The sequence below is a fragment of the Panulirus ornatus genome, chromosome 47 (genome assembly GCF_036320965.1).
Source record: "Panulirus ornatus isolate Po-2019 chromosome 47, ASM3632096v1, whole genome shotgun sequence".
In the NCBI taxonomy this organism is placed as follows: Eukaryota; Metazoa; Arthropoda; class Malacostraca; order Decapoda; family Palinuridae; genus Panulirus; species Panulirus ornatus.
Genome location: NC_092270.1, coordinates 7282205 through 7303795, shown reverse-complemented (window position 1 = coordinate 7303795; position 21591 = coordinate 7282205). Strand labels below are relative to the sequence as shown.

General features: G+C 42.4%; 1 protein-coding gene across 3 annotated transcripts in view; it reads right to left on the bottom strand.

Moving 5' to 3' along the window:
* LOC139763493 (uncharacterized) overlaps positions 1 to 21591 on the bottom strand; it is a 120384-nt gene that overhangs the window by 66720 nt on the left and 32073 nt on the right. For all 3 annotated transcript variants that reach the window (XM_071689606.1, XM_071689608.1, XM_071689607.1), the window contains 2 exons: positions 14336 to 14647; positions 816 to 964 (listed from right to left, as the gene is read on the bottom strand). In XM_071689606.1, coding sequence (XP_071545707.1) covers positions 816 to 964; positions 14336 to 14647 — 461 coding nt within the window. The remainder of the gene's footprint in view (positions 1 to 815; positions 965 to 14335; positions 14648 to 21591) is intronic.

Below are 21591 nucleotides of genomic sequence, written 5' to 3'. Positions count from 1 at the left end.
TTCAGGCCCCAATCGCTCAAAATCTTTTTCTCTCCATCTTTCCACCTCTAATTTGGTCTCCCACTTTTCCTCGTTCCCTCCACCTCTGACACATGTATCCTCTTGGTCAATCTTTCCTCACTCATTCTCTCCATGTGACCAAACCATTTCAGAACACCCTCTTCTGCTCTCTCAACCACACTCTTTTTATTACCACACATCTCTCTTACCATATTATTACTTACTCGATCAAACCACCTCATACCACATATTGTCGTCAAACATCTCATTTCCAGCACATCCACCCTCCTCCACACAACTCTATCTATAGCCCACGCCTCGCAACCATATAACATTTTTGGAACCACTATTCCTTCAAACATACCCATTTTTGCTTTCCGAGATAATGTTCTCGACTTCCACACATTCTTCAACGCTCCCAGAACTTTCGTCCCCTCCCCCACCCTATGATTTACTTCCGCTTCCATGGTTCCATCCGCTGCCAAATCCACTCCCAGACATCTAAAACACATGCTTGCCTCTATCCATTCCTGGCACTATCCTACCCTACAGGAAACAGCATCGCTACCTCCTGCTTCAGCAAGGAAGCACCAGGAAAAAAAGGCCACATTTGCTCACATTCAATCTCTAGTTATCATTTATAATCCACTAAAACCACAGTTCCCTATCCACATCCAGGTCCCACACACAAAACATTAGCAGTGTCATAACATTAACAGGTCCATTCTGCCATTTACAGTCTATTTAGGTGCTTCCTTGCCTAAACCCCTGAAGAACTGGCAGGCAAGTGTTTAGTGAAATGAGTGTTACCTTACCTTAGACAAATAGCAGAAGCAGTTGCTGCAGGTAAGGGAGGTGGCTACAGGAACAGGCTGGTTTGTCTTCCTGATAATGAAGTTGTAATCCTCAGGGTTGCTCCAGAATGCGCAAGCCATGTGTGTGCTGATGCTCTCAACCCATACAGCTGATTTGACACATAAAACATATCATGACCTTCTGAGATTGAACATCTGTATATATATATATATATTTGGATTTTCATATTTTTCCTTATACATAGTTCTACCTTAGCAAGGTAGCATCAAGAACATATGAAAATAGGCTTCACTGATACCCATCCCCACTCCAGCAGTTATGTACTTTCTCTATGTGCTTCATTTGCCCTTGTTCAGCACTCTGTTAATATCACCCTACATACTCTACATGGATCCTGTTCATTCTAATCCATGCACACCTCTTTCTCCTAAATACCTGAAACCTTCCTTCATCCCATCCTTCCATCTCCTTCTCAGTTCACCTCCTTGCCTTGCTCCCTCAATTTCTTACATCTACATAATCTTACTTAGTCTTTCTTTATTCATTCTCTTCCTATATCTGAACTATTTCAGCAACTACTGGTCAGTTCTCTAAATAAGACTGCATCTACTACCATACCTCTTTCATAAACTATCATTCTTTACATGATTAACCCACTTCAAACAACATGTCCACTGGCATTCCATTTCTAGCTTCTTCACACAAATCCTCAAGTTTGCAATGTGGTTTTGGTGCATTATACACGACAGCTAGAGACTGAGTGTGAATGAACGTGGCCTCTGTTGTCGTTTCCTAGCGCTTCCTTGTGAACATCACACACCCCTGCCACAAACCAACATTCACTGAGAACCAATCACTTTCCTCTCTTCCTACACGTACATATGCCTTACATCCCCGATAAAAACTTTTCACTGCTTCTAACAACTTGCCTCCCACACCATATACTCTTAATACCTTCCACAGAGCATTTCTATCAACTCTGTCATATGCCTTCTCCAGATCCATAAATGCTACATACAAATCCTTCTGTTTTTCTAAGTATTTCTCACATACATTCTTCAAAGCAAACACCTGATCCACACATCCTCTACCACTTCTGAAACCACACTGCTCTTCCCCAATCTGATGCTCTGTACATGCCTTCATCCTCTCAATCAATACCCTCCCATTTAATTTCCCAGGATTACTCAACAAACTTATACCTCTGTAATTTGAGCACTCACTTTTATCCTCTTTGCCTTTGTACAATGGGACTATGCAAGCATTCCACCAATCCTCAGGCACCTCGCCATGAGTCATACATACATTAAATAACCTTACCAAACAGTCAACAATACAGTCCCCCTCTTTTATAAGGATTTCTCCCCTATCCCTGGGGATAGGGGAGAAAGAATACTTCCCACGCATTCCTCAAGTGTCGTAGAAGGCAACTAAAGGGGACGGGAACAGGGAGCTAAAAACCCTCCCCTCCTTGTATCTTAACTCTCTAAAAGGGGAAGCAGAAGAAGGAGTCACGCGGGGAGTGCTCATCCTCCTCGAAGGCTCAGATTGGGGTGTCTAAATGTGTGTGGATGTAACCAAGACGAGAAAAAAGGAGAGATAGGTAGTACGTTTGAGGAAAGGAACCTGGATGTTTCGGCTCTGAGTGAAACAAATCTCAAGGGTAAAGGGGAAGAGTGGTTTAGGAATGTTTTGGCAGTAAAGTCTGGACTTAGTGAGAGGACAAGAGCAAGGGAAGGAGTAGCACTACTCCTGAAACAGGAGTGGTGGGAGTACGTGATAGAGTGTAAGAAAGTAAATTTTAGATTGATATGGGTAAAACTGAAAGTTGATGGAGAGAGATGGGTGATTATTGGATGCACCTAGGCATGAAAAGAAAGATCATGAGAGGCAAGTGTTTTGGGAGCAGCTGAATGAGTGTGTTAGTGGTTTTGATGCACGAGACCAGGTTATAGTGATAGATGATTTGAATGCAAAGGTGAGTAATGTGGCAGTTGAGGGAATAATTGGTATACATGGGGTGTTCAGTGTTGTAAATGAAAATGGTGAAGAGCTTGTAGATTTATGTGCTGAAAAAGGACTGGTGATTGGGGATACCTGGTTTAAAAAGAGAGATATACATAGGTATATGTATGTAAGTAGGAGAGATGGCTTGAGAGTGTTATTGGATTATGTGTTAAGTGATAGGCAGGCGAAACAGAGACTTTTGGATGTTAATGTGCTGAGAGGTGCAACTGGAGGGATGTCTGATCATTATCTTATGGAGGCAAAGGTGAAGATTTGTAGAGGTTTTCAGAAAAGAAGAGAGAATGTTGGGGTGAAGAGAGTGGTGAGAGTAAGTGAGCTTGGGAAGGAGACTTGTGTGAGGAAGTACCAGGAGAAACTTAGTACAGAATGAAAAAAGGTGAGAACAAAGGAGGTAAGGAGAGTGAGGGAGGAATGGGATGTATTTAGGGAATCAGTGATGGATTGCGCAAAAGATGCTTGTGGCATTAGAAGCGTGGGAGGTGGGCAGATTAGAAAAGGTAGTGAGTGGTGGGATGAAGAAGTAAGATTATTAGTGAAAGAGAAGAGAGAGGCATTTGGACGATTTTTGCAGGGAAATAATGCAAATGAGTGGGAGATGTATAAAAGAAAGAGGCAGGAGGTCAAGAGAAAGGTGCAATAGGTGAAAAAGAGGGCAAATGAGAGTTGGGGTGAGAGAGTATCATTAAATTTTAGGGAGAATAAAAAGGTGTTTAGGAAGGAGGTAAATAAAGTGCGTAAGACAAGGGAACAAATGGGAACTTCAGTGAAGGGGACTAATGGGGAGGTGATAACAAGTAGTGGTGATGTGAGGAGATGGAGTGAGTATTTTGAAGGTTTGTTGAATGTGTTTGATGATAAGAGTGGCAGATATAGGGTGTTTTGGTCGAGGTGGTGTGCAAATTGTGAGGGTTAGGGAGGATGATTTGGTAAACAGAGAAGAGGTAGTAAAAGCTTTGCGGAAGATGAAAGCCAACAAGGCAGCGGGTGGCATTGCAGTGGAATTTATCAAAAAAGGGTGTGACTGTATAGTTGACTGGTTGCTAAGGTTATTTAATGTATGTACGATTCATGGTGAGGTGCCTGAGGATTGGGGGAATGCTTGCATAGTGCCATTGTACAAAGGCAAAGGGGACAAAGGTGAGTACTCAAATTACAGAGGTATAAGTTTGTTGAGTATTCCTGGGAAATCATATGGGAGGGTATTGATTGAGAGGGTGAAGGCATGTACAGAGCATCAGATTGGGGAAGAGCAGTGTGGTTTCAGAAGTAGTAGAGGATGTGTGGATCAGGTGTTTGCTTTGAAGAATGTATGTGAGAAATACTTAAAAAAACAAATGGATTTGTATGTAGCATTTATGGATCTGGAGTAGGCATATGATAGAGTTGATAGAGATGCTCTGTGGAAGGTTTTAAGAATATATGTTGGGGGAGGCAAGTTGTTAGAATCAGTGAAAAGTTTTTATCGAGGATGTAAGGCATGTGTACGTGTAAGAAGAGAGGTAAGTGATTGGTTCTCAGTGAATGTAGGTTTGCGACAAGAGGTGTGTGATGTCTCCATGGTTGTTTAATTTGTTTATGGATGGGGTTGTTAAGGAGGTGAATGCAAGAGTTTTGGAAAGAGGGGCAAGTATGCAGTCTGTTGTGGATGAGAGAGCTTGGGAAGTGAGTCAGTTGTTGTTCGCTGATGATACAGCGCTGGTGGCTGATTCATGTGAGAAACTGCAGAAGCTGGTGACTGAGTTTGGTAAAGTGTGTGAAAGAAGAAAGTTGAGAGTAAATGTGAATAAGAGCAAGGTTATTAGGGTACAGTATGTACAATTGGGAGGTAAGTTTGAATGGAGAAAAACTGGAGGAAGTGAAGTGTTTTAGATATCTGGGAGTGGATTTGGCAGCGGATGGAACCATGGAAGCGGAAGTGAATCATAGGGTGGGGGAGGGGGCGAGAATTCTGGGAGCCTTGAAGAATGTGTGGAAGTCGAGAACATTATCTCGGAAAGCAAAAATGGGTATATTTGAAGGAATAGTGGTTCCAACAATGTTGTATGGTTGCGAGGCATGAGTTCTGGATAGAGTTGTGCACAGGAGGGTGGATGTGCTGGAAACGAGATGTTTGAGGACAATATGTGGTGTGAGGTGGTTTGATCAAGTAAGTAATAATAGGGTAAGAGAGATGTGTGGTAATAAAAAGAGTGTGGTTGAGATAGCAGAAGAGGGTGTTCTGAAATGGTTTGGTCACATGGAGAGAATGAGTGAGGAAAGATTGACCAAGAGGATATATGTGTCAGAGGTGGAGGGAACGAGAAGTGAGAGACCAAATTGGAGGTGGAAAGATGGAGTGAAAAAGATTTTAAGTGATCGGGGCCTGAACATGCAGGAGGGTGAAAGGCGTGCATGGAATAGAGTGAATTGGAACGATGTGGTATACCGGTGTCGACGTGCTATCAATGGATTGAACCAGGGTATGTGAAACGTCTGGGGTAAACCATGGAAAGTTGTGTGGGGCCTGGATGTGGAAAGGGAGCTGTGATTTCAGTGCATTATTACATGACAGCTAGAGACTGAGTGTGAACGAATGTGGCCTTTGTTGTCTTTACCTAGCGCTACCTCACTCACATGAGGGGGGAGGGGTTTGTTATTTCATGTGTGGCAGGGTGGTGATGGGAATGAATAAAGGCAGACAGTATGAATTATGTACATGTGTATATATGTATATGTCTGTGTGTGTATATATATGTATACGTTGATATGTATAGGTATGTATATTTGCGTGTGTGGACATGTATGTATATACACGTGTATGTGGGTGGGTTGGGCCATTCTTTCGTCTGTTTCCTTGTGCTACCTTGCTAACGCGGGAGACAGCGAGAAAGCAAAATATATAAATAAATAAATATATATATATATATATATATATATATATATATATATATATATATATATATATTTTTATACTTTGTCGCTGTCTCCCGCGTTTGCGAGGTAGCGCAAGGAAACAGACGAAAGAAATGGCCCCCCCCCCATACACATGTACATACACACGTCCACACACGCAAATATACATACCTACACAGCTTTCCATGGTCTACCCCAGACGCTTCACATGCCTTGATTCAATCCACTGACAGCACGTCAACCCCTGTATACCACATCGCTCCAATTCACTCTATTCCTTGCCCTCCTTTCACCCTCCTGCATGTTCAGGCCCCGATCACACAAAATCTCTTTCACTCCATCTTTCCACCTCCAATTTGGTCTTCCTCTTCTCCTCGTTCCCTCCACCTCCGACACATATATCCTCTTGGTCAATCTTTCCTCACTCATTCTCTCCAGGTGCCCAAACCATTTCAAAACACCCTCTTCTGCTCTCTCAACCACTCTCTTTTTATTTCCACACATCTCTCTTACCCTTACGTTACTTACTCGATCAAACCACCTCACACCACACATTGTCCTCAAACATCTCATTTCCAGCACATCCATCCTCCTGCGCACAACTCTATCCATAGCCCACGCCTCGCAACCATACAACATTGTTGGAACCACTATTCCCTCAAACATACCCATTTTTGCTTTTCGAGATAATGTTCTCGACTTCCACACATTCTTCAAGGCTCCCAAAATTTTCGCCCCCTCCCCCACCCTATGATCCACTTCCGCTTCCATGGTTCCATCCGCTGCCAGATCCACTCCCAGATATCTAAAACACTTCACTTCCTCCAGTTTTTCTCCATTCAAACTCACCTCCCAATTGACTTGACCCTCAACCCTACTGTACCTAATAACCTTGCTCTTATTCACATTTACTCTTAACTTTCTTCTTCCACACACTTTACCAAACTCAGTCACCAGCTTCTGCAGTTTCTCACATGAATCAGCCACCAGCGCTGTATCATCAGCGAACAACAACTGACTCACTTCCCAAGCTCTCTCATCCCAACAGACTTCATACTTGCCCCTCTTTCCAAAACTCTTGATTTACCTCCCTAACAACCCCATCCATAAACAAATTAAACAACCATGGAGACATCACACACCCCTGCCGCAAACCTACATTCACTGAGAACCAATCACTTTCCTCTCTTCCTACACGTACACATGCCTTACATCCTCGATAAAAACTTTTCACTGCTTCTAACAACTTGCCTCCCACACCATATATTCTTAATACCTTCCACAGAGCATCTCTATCAACTCTATCATATGCCTTCTCCAGATCCATAAATGCTACATACAAATCCATTTGCTTTTCTAAGTATTTCTCACATACATTCTTCAAAGCAAACACCTGATCCACACATCCTCTACCACTTCTGAAACCACACTGCTCTTCCCCAATCTGATGCTCTGTACATGCCTTCACCCTCTCAATCAATGCCCTCCCATATAATTTACCAGGAATACTCAACAAACTTATACCTCTGTATAATGAATTTGTATGTAGCATTTATGGATCTGGAGAAGACATATGATAGAGTTGATAGAGATGCTCTGTGGAAGGTATTAAGAATATATGGTGTGGGAGGCAAGTTGTTAGAAGCAGTGAAAAGTTTTTATCGAGGATGTAAGGCATGTGTACCTGTAGGAAGAGAGGAAAGTGATTGGTTCTCAGTGAATGTAGGTTTGCGGCAGGGGTGTGTGATGTCTCCATGGTTGTTTAATTTCTTTATGGATGGGGTTGTTAGGGAGGTAAATGCAAGAGTTTTGGAAAGAGGGGCAAGTATGAAGTCTGTTGGGGATGAGAGAGCGCTTGGGAAGCGAGTCAGTTGTTGTTTGCTGATGATACAGCGCTGGTGGCTGATTCATGTGAGAAACTGCAGAAGCTGGTGACTGAGTTTGGTAAAGTGTGTGAAAGAAGAAAGTTAAGAGTAAATGTGAATAAGAGCAAGGTAATTAGGTACAGTAGGGTTGAGGGTCAAGTCAATTGGGAGGTAAGTTTGAATGGAGAAAAACTGGAGAAAGTAAAGTGTTAGATATCTGGGAGTGGATCTGGCAGCGGAGGGAACCATGGAAGCAGAAGTGAATCATAGGGTGGGGGAGGGGGCGAATATCCTGGGAGCCTTGAAGAATGTGTGGAAGTCGAGAACAGTATCTCGGAAAGCAAAAATGGGTATGTTTGAAGGAATAGTGGTTCCAACAATGTTGTATGGTTGCGAGGCGTGGGCTATGGATAGAGTTGTGCGCAGGAGGATGGATGTGCTGGAAATGAGATGTTTGAGGACAAAGTGTAGTGCGAGGTGGTTTGATTGAGTAAGTAACGTAAGGGTAAGAGAGATGTGTGGAAATAAAAAGAGCGTGGTTGAGAGAGCAGAAGAGGGTGTTTTGAAATGGTTTGGGCACATGGAGAGAATGAGTGAGGAAAGATTGACCAAGAGGATATATGTGTCGGAGGTGGAGGGAACGAGGAGAAGTGGGAGACCAAATTGGAGGTGGAAAGATGGAGTGAAAAGGATTTTGTGTGATTGGGGCCTGAACATGCAGGAGGGTGAAAGGAGGGCAAGGAATAGAGTGAATTGGATCGATGTGGTATAACGGGGTTGGCGTGCTGTCAGTGGATTGAATCAGGGCATGTGAAGCGTCTGGGGTGAACCATGGAAAGCTGTGTAGGTGTGTATATTTGCGTGTGTGGACGTATGTATATACATGTGTATGGGGGTGGGTTGGGCCATTTCTTTCGTCTGTTTCCTTGCACTACCTCGCAAACGCGGGAGACAGAGGAAAAAAAATATATATATATATATATATATATATATATATATATATATATATATATATATATATATATATTATCCCTGGGGATAGGGGAGAAAGAATACTTCCCATGTATTCCCTGCGTGTCGTAGAAGGCGACTAAAAGGGGAGGGAGCGGGTGGCTGGAAATCCTACCCTCTCTTGTTTTTTTTAATTTTCCAAAAGAAGGAACAGATAAGGGGTCAGGTGAGGATATTTCCTTCTAAGGCCCAGTTCTCTGTTCTTAACGCTACCTCGCTAACGCAGGAAATGGCAAATAGTATGAAAAAAAAAAATATATATATATATATATATATTTATATATATATATATATATATATATATATATATATATATATATATATATATATATATATTTTTTTTTTTTTTTTTTTTTTTTTGTCGCTGTCTCCCGCGTTTGCGAGGTAGCGCAAGGAAACAGACGAAAGAAATGGCCCAACCCCCCCCATACACATGTACATACACACGTCCACACACGCAAATATACATACCTACACAGCTTTCCATGGTTTACCCCGGACGCTTCACATGCCTTGATTCAATCCACTGACAGCACGTCAACCCCGTTATACCACATCGATCCAATTCACTCTATTCCTTGCCCTCCTTTCACCCTCCTGCATGTTCAGGCCCCGATCACACAAAATCCTTTTCACTCCATCTTTCCACCTCCAATTTGGTCTCCCTCTTCTCCTCGTTCCCTCCACCTACGACACATATATCCTCTTGGTCAATCTTTCCTCACTCATTCTCTCCATGTGCCCAAACCATTTCAAAACACCCTCTTCTGCTCTCTCAACCACGCTCTTTTTATTTCCACACATCTCTCTTACCCTTACGTTACTTACTCGATCAAACCACCTCACACCACACATTGTCCTCAAACATCTCATTTCCAGCACATCCATCCTCCTGCGCACAACTCTATCCATAGCCCACGCCTCGCAACCATACAACATTGTTGGAACTACTATTCCTTCAAACATACCCATTTTTGCTTTCCGGGATAATGTTCTCGACTTCCACACATTTTTCAAGGCTCCCAAAATTTTCGCCCCCTCCCCCACCCTATGATCCACTTCCGCTTCCATGGTTCCATCCGCTGACAGATCCACTCCCAGATATCTAAAACACTTCACTTCCTCCAGTTTTTCTCCATTCAAACTCACCTCCCAATTGACTTGACCCTCAACCCTACTGTACCTAATAACCTTGCTCTTATTCACATTTACTCTTAACTTTCTTCTTCCACACACTTTACCAAACTCCGTCACCAGCTTCTGCAGTTTCTCACATGAATCCGCCACCAGCGCTGTATCATCAGCGAACAACAACTGACTCACTTCCCAAGCTCTCTCATCCCCAACAGACTTCATACTTGCCCCTCTTTCCAAGACTCTTGCATTTACCTTCCTAACAACCCCATCCATAAACAAATTAAACAACCATGGAGACATCACACACCCCTGCCGCAAACCTACATTCACTGAGAACCAATCACTTTCCTCTCTTCCTACACGTACACATGCCTTACATCCTCGATAAAAACTTTTCACTGCTTCTAACAACTTGCCTCCCACACCATATATTCTTAATACCTTCCACAGAGCATCTCTATCAACTCTATCATATGCCTTCTCCAGATCCATAAATGCTACATACAAATCCATTTGCTTTTCTAAGTATTTCTCGCATACATTCTTCAAAGCAAACACCTGATCCACACATCCTCTACCACTTCTGAAACCACACTGCTCTTCCCCAATCTGATGCTCTGTACATGCCTTCACCCTCTCAATCAATACTCTCCCATATAATTTACCAGGAATACTCAACAAACTTATACCTCTGTAATTTGAGCACTCACTCTTATCCCCTTTGCCTTTGTACAATGGCACTATGCACGCATTCCGCCAATCCTCAGGCACCTCACCATGAGTCATACATACATTAAATAACCTTACCAACCATTCAACAATACAGTCACCCCCTTTTTTAATAAATTCCACTGCAATACCATCCAAACCTGCTGCCTTGCCGGCTTTCATCTTCCGCAAAGCTTTTACTACCTCCTCTCTGTTTATCAAATCATTTTCCCTAACCCTCTCACTTTGCACACCACCTCGACCCAAACACCCTATATCTGCCACTCTGTCATCAGACACATTCAACAAACCTTCAAAATACTCATTCCATCTCCTTCTCACATCACCACTACTTGTTATCACCTCCCCATTTACGCCCTTCACTGAAGTTCCCATTTGCTCCCTTGTCTTACGCACCCTATTTACCTCCTTCCAGAACATCTTTTTATTCTCCCTAAAATTTACTGATAGTCTCTCACCCCAACTCTCATTTGCCCTTTTTATATATATATATATATTTTTTTTTTTTTTTTTTTTTTTTTTTTTATACTTTGTCGCTGTCTCCCGCGTTTGCGAGGTAGCGCAAGGAAACAGACGAAAGAAATGGCCCAACCCCCCCCCCCATACACATGTACATACACACGTCCAGACACGCAAATATACATACCTACACAGCTTTCCATGGTTTACCCCAGACGCTTCACATGCCTTGCTTCAATCCACTGACAGCACGTCAACCCCTGTATACCACATGACTCCAATTCACTCTATTTCTTGCCCTCCTTTCACCCTCCTGCATGTTCAGGCCCCGATCACACAAAATCTTTTTCACTCCATCTTTCCACCTCCAATTTGGTCTCCCTCTTCTCCTCGTTCCCTCCACCTCCGACACATATATCCTCTTGGTCAATCTCTCCTCACTCATTCTCTCCATGTGCCCAAACCATTTCAAAACACCCTCTTCTGCTCTCTCGACCACGCTCTTTTTATTTCCACACATCTCTCTTACCCTTACGTTACTTACTCGATCAAACCACCTCACACCACACATTTTCCTCAAACATCTCATTTCCAGCACATCCATCCTCCTGCGCACATCTCTATCCATAGCCCACGCCTCGCAACCATACAACATTGTTGGAACCACTATTCCTTCAAACATACCCTTTTAGTCGCCTTCTACGACACGCAGGGAATACGTGGGAAGTATTCTTAATCCCCTATCCCCAGGGATAATATATATATATATACATATATATATATATATATATATATATATATATATATATATATATATATATGGGAGCGGGTGGCTGGAAATCCTCCCCTCTCGTTTTTTTCAATTTTCCAAAAGAAGGAACAGAGAAGGGGGCCAGGTGAGGATATTCCCTCAAAGGCCCTGTCCTCTGTTCTTAACGCTACCTCGCTATCGCGGGAAATGGCGAATAGTACGAAAGAAAAAAAGAATATATATATATATATATATATATATATATATATATATATATATATATATATATATATATATATATATATATATTCTATTTTGCTTTGTTGCTGTCTCCCGCGTTAGCGAGGTAGCGCAAGGAAGCAGAAGAAAGAATGGCCCAACCCACCCACATACACATGTATATACATACACGTCCACACATGCAAATATACATATCTATACATTTCAACGTATACATAAATATACACACACAGACATATACATATATACACATGTACATAATTCATACTGTCTGCCTTTATTCATTCCCATCGCCACCTCACCACACGACATAACAACCCCCTCCCCCCTCATGTGTGCAAGGTAGCACTAGGAAAAGATAACAAAGGCCACATTCATTCACACTCAGTCTCTAGCTGTCGTGTACTAATGCACCAAAACCACAGCTCCCTCTCCACATCCAGGCCCCACGGAACTTTCCATGGTTTACCCCAGATGCTTCACATGCCCTGGTTCAATCCATTGATAAAATGTCGACCCTGGTATACCACAATTCACTCTATTCCTTGCACACTGTTCACCCTCCTTCATGTTCAGGCCCCAATCACTCAAAATCTTTTTCACTCCATCTTTCCACCTCCAATTTGGTCTCCCACTTCTCCTTATTCCCTCCACCTCTGACAATCGAGGTCAATCTTGGTCAATCTTTCCTAACTCATTCTCTCCATGTGACCAAACCATTTCAAAACACCCTCTTCTGCTATCTCAACCACACTCTTTTTATTACCACACATCCCTCTTACTCTATTATTACTTACTCGATTAAACCACCTCACACCACATATTGTCCTTAAAAATGTCATTTCCAGCACATCCACCCTCCTCCGCATAACTCTATCCATAGCCCACGCCTCGGAATCATATAACATTGTTGGAACAATTATTCGTTCAAACATACCCATTTTTGCTTTCCGAGATAATGTTTTCGACTTCCAAACATTCTTCAACACTCCCAGAATTTTCGCCCCCTCTCCCACCCTATGGTTCACTTCTGCTTCCCTGGTTCCATCCACTGCCAAATCCACACCTCTCTTTTACCCTCTAAGTGCATTTGTTTTTAACTATTTCATTTCGAACACATCCATGCTCAGTCTCTAGCTGTCATGTATTATGCACCAAAATCACAGCTAATCCACATCCAGGCCCCACAAAACCTTCCATGGTATACCCAAGGCATTTCACATGCCGTGGTTCAGTCCACTGACAGCATGTTGACCCCAGTATACCACCTCTTTCCAATTCACTCTATTCCTTGCTTGCCTCTCACCCTCCTTTATGTTAAGGCCCCGACCACTCAAAATCTTTTTCACTCCATCCTTTCACCTCCAATTTGATCTCCCGTTTCTCCTTGTTCCCTCCGCCTCTGACACATATATCCTCTTTGTCAATCTTTACGCACTCATTCTCTCCATACGCCTAAACCATTTCAAGATGCCCTCTTCTGCTCTCTCAACCACTCTCTTATTATTTCCACACATTTCTCTTACCCTTTCATTACTTACTCGATCAAATTACCTCACATCACATATTGTCCTCAAACATTTCATTTCCAACACATCCACCATACAACCCTATCTATGGCCCATGCATTGCAACCATATGATATCATTGGAACTACTGTTCCTTCAAACATACCTATTTTTGCTCTCCAAGATAACGTTCTCTCTTTCCACACATTCTTCATTGCTCCCAGAATCTTCGCCCCCTCCCCCACCCTGTGACTCACTTCCACCTCCTTGTTTCCATTTGCTGCTAAGTCCACTCCCAGATATCTAAAACACTTCACTTCCTCCAGTTTTTCTCCATTCAGACTTTCATCCCAATTCACTTGTCCCTCAACCTCACTACCCTAATAACCTTGCTCTTATTCACATCCACTCAACTCCCTCCTTTCATACTCTTTCCCAAACTACAAACATCCATATGAATGAACTCAAAAATAAATAGTTTCTAGTCCAAAATACTAAATAAGAGGGTCAGAATGTAACCCATATGTAAGTTGGGATCACCAGCATACACATGCATGTATCACAGTCTGTAATGCTAACCATTACATCAGAGGTGGTGTCTCTGGCAGCGGTGTCTACTACCAGAGCTGTGTTATGTGCAAACAGTAAACGACTAACATTCTATGTACCCGAACCTTATCCATAAACAGACTAAGCAACCATAAAGACATCGTGTATCCTTGACACAGACTCATTCACTCTCATCCTCATAAGGAAGCATTCACCCTCCTCCCTTCCTACTTGCACACATACCTTAATCTCACAGCAAAAACTCCTACCTGCACTAGTAACTTTTCATTTATCCCATATATTTGTGACATCTATATGAGAGAAAAATCAGGACCATAATGTCAACTTACATGGGAAGAATACATCAGATTGTCCACTAGCTATCACCAAGAGTCCATTGACATCCCTCTGAGTGACTACTACAGCCACCTTCCTAGTCAAGTCAAACAGGTGGTTGTCCAGAGTAACCTCTTCAAAGCACAGGAATCCATCCTCTTTCTGTGTCAAGCCATGGGTACGGTACCAGTGCCCCATAGCATCCACTAGCAGAAGTTGGACATCAGCATCTACTATGACATTACTTGAGTGATGCAAGCACACTGTTGCTTCAGCCGTGGAGCCTTCAGAGTCCCAGGACAGCTTAACTTGGCTGATATGAAGAGCTGAAAATACATGACGTTCTACTATGTACATCAGTGTTGTGATAATTCACTAACTTATGATTAGATTCTAATAAATCACTGCCTCAACCATCCCCATTATTTCAAGAATTAAACTCCTATTCACAAGGCCATCTATGTGGGCACATTGAAATCTGTTAGCTAGGACACTTGTCTCTCTCTTGCCACCATAGTGATCTGAAGGCATCTCCTCAGCAACCAAACCCTGCCACAGCATGCATCAGTCTCAATCCAGCAACCACAAAGGCATGTATGCTCTGCTGAATTACTCTCTTTTCACCCATGTAAAGTTTCTATGGTTGGGCATGATGTCTCAGGAGTCTAGGGGGCTCAGGGATGAGTCTTGTCTGACTGTGTGTACATGTATATACATGCTTAAGACATATACAACTCTTTGTAGGCAAGTAAACTTTAAGAGTAATATTTGGCATGTTATTTGGGCCTCTGGCTTCTAATCCAGTCTTAACATTGAAAACCAGATAACTGAAACTCACAAAACTGAGAAACATGAGATTTCTCAGTCCTGTCACACAAATATTCATGCAAGTATACAATTCTAAACTTATTTCTGTGGATTTGTTTCATACACACTTACCACTTCCCGTGTTAGCAAGTGGAACCAGGAGACAAAGAAATGGTCTCTTTCACTGATGTCCACCCTCTCGCTGTCACATATCATGCACTGGAACAAGAACCCCTATCCACAAACAAGCCCCACAAACCTTTCTGCAGTTTCCTCTAAATATTTCATACGCTTTGGTTCAGCCCACTGACAAGTTGGCCCCTGTATACATTGTTTCAGTGTGCTTTATCCTCTTGCATGCCTCACGCCTTTCTGCATGTTCAAGTTCTGAACCTTCAAATAATCTTTTACACAATACTTCTAACTCCTCCTTAGTTTCCCCCTTTTCCTCATTTCATCTACTTCTGACACATATACCATCTCAGTCATCCTCTCCTCTTTCATGCTCTCCAGATGTCCAGACCATTTCATTGCATCCTCTTTTGTTCTCTCATATCTTCTTTCCTGAAAACCTCTACAAATCTTCACCTTTGCCTCCACAAGCTAATGATCAGACATCCCTCCAGTTGCACTCAGCACATTAACATCCAAAAGTCTCTCTTTCATGCACCTATTAATTAACAATTAATGCAATAATGCTCTGTGGCCATCTCTCTTACTTACATATGTATACTTATGTATATCTCTCTTTTAAACCAGGTATTCCCAATCACCAGTCCTTTTTCAGCACATAAATTTACAAGTTCTTCACCATTTCCATTTACAACACTGAACACCCCATGTACACCAATTATTCCCTCAACTGCCACCTACTCACCTTTGCATTCAAATCACCCATCACTATAACCCGGTCTCGTGCATCAAAGCTACTAACACACTCACTCAGCTGTCACAAAACACTTGCCTCTCATGATCTTTCATCTCATGCCCAGGTGCATATGCACCAATAATCACCTCTCTATCTCCATCCACTTTCAGTTTTACCCATATCAATCTAGAGTGTACTGTCTTACACTCTGTCACATACTCCCACCACTCCTGTTTCAGGAGTAGTGCTACTCCTTCCCTTGCTCTTGTCCTCTCTCTAACCCCTGACTTTACTCCCAAGATATTCCCAAACCACTCTTCCCCTTTACCTTGAGCTTCATTTCACTCAGAGCCAAAACATCTGGTTCCTTTCCTCAAACATACTACCTATCTCTCCTTTTTTCTGATCTTGGTTACATCCACACACATTTAGACACCCCAATCTGAGCCTTCAAGGAGGATGAGCACTCCCCGCATGACTCCTTCTGTTTCCCCTTTTAGAAAGTGAAAATACAAGGAGGGGAGGGTTTCTAGCCCCCGCTCCCATACCCTTTAGTCGCTTTCTACGACACATGAGGAATGCGTGGGAAGCATTCTTTCTCCGCTGTCCCCAGGGATATATATACGTGGATTTGTATGTAGCATTTATGAATCTGGATAAGGCATATGAAAGGGTTGATAGAGATGCTTTGTGGTAGGTTTTAAGAGTATATGGTGGGACATAAGTTACCTGAAGCAGTGAAATGTTTTTATCAGGGATGTAAGGCATAGTGTACGATTAGGAAAGAGAGGAGAGCGATTGGTTCTCAGTGAATGTCAGTCTGCGGCAGGGGTGTGTGGTGTCCGCCATGGTTGCCTAACTGTTTATGGATGGGGTGGTTAGTGAGGTAAATGCAAGAGTTTTGAGAGAGGGGCGAGTATGCAGTCTGTTGGGGATGAGAGGGCCTGTAAGGGAGTCAGTTGTTGTTTGCTGATGATACACTTCTGGTGGCTGATTTGTGTGAGAAACTGCAGAGGTTGGTGACTGACTCTGGAAAAGTGTGTGAAAGGAGCTTACTGGGGTGTACTTCCTGACACTTTTTCACACATTCTCACTACTTATCCTTTGGCAGCTGTGCTACAGTTTCCTTAGCTTTTACCTTCATACTATCTATCTATATCTCCGACACCTGCTTCCTTCGGGAGCTCCCCTAAGGAGGTGGCCATGGCAAAAGTCTCCATACTAACTAGTCCCCTGCTCCCACAGGAAGCAGGAGGAAGTATTCTCCCCCCCACCCAAGTCCTGGGATAATCAATCTAAAAACACTATTTCCCATTAGAATGGAATGAAATAATTTTTTTTTCATTTGTTATATTTCCTGATGTTCCAGTGGGGAAATGTGTATCATAATATTATTTCAGTGCAAACTTAAAAGAAAAAGAGAAACATGTAATAATTCTTATTATCTATCATAAGTTACCATTCTGTCCCTATAATGATAACATCTCCATGCTATCATTTACTCCTTATAGTCATGATATCTCTGAGCTATACAGAGGTCCCTTGCCAACCATTGAATTGCCACCATGATTTTGAGTATACACACTTTCTGTGTATACTTTGAGTAAACAGTGATCTCAAGTAACCATCAAAACAAGATTTTTGGCCAAAATAACCTTCATTTTATCGCATATCTTGCCAACATGGTTTTGAGTATACACTTTTTTTTTTTTTGTCGCTGTCTCCCGTGTTTGTGAGGTAGTGCAAGGATACAGATGAAAGAACAGGCCAATCCACCCACATACACATGTATATACATAAACGCCCACATGTGCACAAATACATACCTATACATTTCAATGTATACATACATATACATACACAGACATACGTATACACATGCCTTACATCCTCGATAAAAACTTTTCACTGTTTCTAACAACTTGCTTCCCACACCATATATTCTTAATACCTTTCACACAGCATCTCTATCAACTCTATAATATGCCTTCTCCAGATCCATAAATGCTACATACAAATCCATTTGCTTTTCTAAGTATTTCTCACATACATTCCTCAATGCAAACACCTGATCCACACATCCTCTACCACTTCTGAAACCACACTGCTCTTCCCCAATCTGATGCTCTGTACATGCCTTCACCCTCTCATTCAATACCCTCCCATATAATTTACCAAGAATACTCAACAAACTTATACCTCTGTAATTTGAGCACTCACTTTTATCCTCTTTGCCTTTGCACAATGGCACTATGCAAGCATTCCGCTAATCCTCAGGCACCTCACCATGAGTCATACATACATTAAATAACCTTACCAACTAGTCAACTATACAGTCACACCCTTTTTTAATAAATTCCACTGCAATACCATCCAAACCCCCTGCCTTGCTGGCTTTCATCTTTTATTACCTCTTTATCTAATTACCTTTTATAACCTTTTATTATCTCTTTTCTGTTTACCAAATCATCCTCCCTAACCCTCTCACTTTGCACACCACCTCGACCAAAACACCCTATATCTGCCACTCTATCATCAAAAACATTCAACAACCTTCAAAATACTCACTCCATCTCCTTCTCACATCACCACTACTTGTTACCACCTCCCCATTAGCCCCCTTCACTGAAGTTCCCATTTGTTCCCTTGTCTTACACACTTTATTTACTTCCTTCCAAAACACCTTTTTATTCTCCCTAAAATTTAATGATACTCTCTCACTCCAACTCTCATTTGCCCTCTTTTTCTCCTTTTGCACCTTTCTCTTGACCTCCTGCCTCTTTCTTTTATACATCTCCCACTCATTTGCATTATTTCCCTGCAAAAATTGTCCAAATGCCTCTCTCTTCTCTTTCACTAATAATCTTACTTCTTCATCCCACCACTCACTACCCTTTCTAATCTGCCCACCTCCCATGTTTCTCATGCCACAAGCATCTTTTGTGCAAGCCATCACTGCTTCCCTAAATACATCCCATTCCTCCCCCATTTCCCTTACGTCCTTTGTTCTCACCTTTTTCCATTCTGTACTCAGTCTCTCCTGGTACTTCCTCACACAAGTCTCCTTCCCAAGCTCACTTACTCTCACCACTCTCTTCACCCCAACATTCTCTCTTCTTTCCTGAAAACCTCTACAAATCTTCACCTTTGCCTCCACAAGCTAATGATCAGACATCCCTCCAGTTGCACTCAGCACATTAACATCCAAAAGTCTCTCTTTCATGCACCTATTAATTAACAATTAATGCAATAATGCTCTGTGGCCATCTCTCTTACTTACATATGTATACTTATGTATATCTCTCTTTTAAACCAGGTATTCCCAATCACCAGTCCTTTTTCAGCACATAAATTTACAAGTTCTTCACCATTTCCATTTACAACACTGAACACCCCATGTACACCAATTATTCCCTCAACTGCCACATTACTCACCTTTGCATTCAAATCACCCATCACTATAACCCGGTCTCGTGCATCAAAGCTACTAACACACTCACTCAGCTGCTCACAAAACACTTGCCTCTCATGATCTTTCATCTCATGCCCAGGTGCATATGCACCAATAATCACCTCTCTATCTCCATCCACTTTCAGTTTTACCCATATCAATCTAGAGTGTACTGTCTTACACTCTGTCACATACTCCCACCACTCCTGTTTCAGGAGTAGTGCTACTCCTTCCCTTGCTCTTGTCCTCTCTCTAACCCCTGACTTTACTCCCAAGATATTCCCAAACCACTCTTCCCCTTTACCCTTGAGCTTCATTTCACTCAGAGCCAAAACATCCTGGTTCCTTTCCTCAAACATACTACCTATCTCTCCTTTTTTCTGATCTTGGTTACATCCACACACATTTAGACACCCCAATCTGAGCCTTCAAGGAGGATGAGCACTCCCCGCATGACTCCTTCTGTTTCCCCTTTTAGAAAGTGAAAATACAAGGAGGGGAGGGTTTCTAGCCCCCCGCTCCCATCCCCTTTAGTCGCTTTCTACGACACATGAGGAATGCGTGGGAAGCATTCTTTCTCCGCTGTCCCCAGGGATATATATACGTGGATTTGTATGTAGCATTTATGAATCTGGATAAGGCATATGAAAGGGTTGATAGAGATGCTTTGTGGTAGGTTTTAAGAGTATATGGTGTGGGACATAAGTTACCTGAAGCAGTGAAATGTTTTTATCAGGGATGTAAGGCATGTGTACGAGTAGGAAGAGAGGAGAGCGATTGGTTCTCAGTGAATGTCAGTCTGCGGCAGGGGTGTGTGGTGTCCGCCATGGTTGCCTAACTGTTTATGGATGGGGTGGTTAGTGAGGTAAATGCAAGAGTTTTGGAGAGAGGGGCGAGTATGCAGTCTGTTGGGGATGAGAGGGCCTGTAAGGGAGTCAGTTGTTGTTTGCTGATGATACACTTCTGGTGGCTGATTTGTGTGAGAAACTGCAGAGGTTGGTGACTGACTCTGGAAAAGTGTGTGAAAGGAGCTTACTGGGGTGTACTTCCTGACACTTTTTCACACATTCTCACTACTTATCCTTTGGCAGCTGTGCTACAGTTTCCTTAGCTTTTACCTTCATACTATCTATCTATATCTCCGACACCTGCTTCCTTCGGGAGCTCCCCTAAGGAGGTGGCCATGGCAAGTCTCCATAACTAACTAGTCCCCTGCTCCCACAGGAAGCAGGAGGAAGTATTCTCCCCCCCACCCAAGTCCTGGGATAATCAATCTAAAAACACTATTTCCCATTAGAATGGAATGAAATAATTTTTTTTTCATTTGTTATATTTCCTGATGTTCCAGTGGGGAAATGTGTATCATAATATTATTTCAGTGCAAACTTAAAAGAAAAAGAGAAACATGTAATAATTCTTATTATCTATCATAAGTTACCATTCTGTCCCTATAATGATAACATCTCCATGCTATCATTTACTCCTTATAGTCATGATATCTCTGAGCTATACAGAGGTCCCTTGCCAACCATTGAATTGCCACCATGATTTTGAGTATACACACTTTCTGTGTATACTTGAGTAAACAGTGATCTCAAGTAACCATCAAAACAAGATTTTTGGCCAAAATAACCTTCATTTTATCGCATATCTTGCCAACATGGTTTTGAGTATACACTTTTTTTTTTTTTGTCGCTGTCTCCCGTGTTTGTGAGGTAGCGCAAGGAAACAGATGAAAGAAATGGCCCAACCCACCCCCATACACATGTATATACATACACGTCCACACACTCAAATATACATACCTATACATCTCAATGTACACATATATATACACACACAGACATATACATATATACACATGTACATAATTCATACTGTCTGCCTTTATTTATTCCCATCGCCACCTCGCCACACATGGAATAACATCCCCCTCCCCCCTCATGTGTGCGAGGTAGCACTAGGAAAAGACAACAAAGGCCCCATTCGTTCACACTCAGTCTCTAGCTGTCATGTAATAATGCCCGAAACCACAGCTCCCTTTCCACATCCAGGCCCCACACAACTTTCCATGGTTTACCCCAGACGCTTTACATGCCCTGATTCAATCCACTGACAGCACGTCGACCCCGGTATACCACATC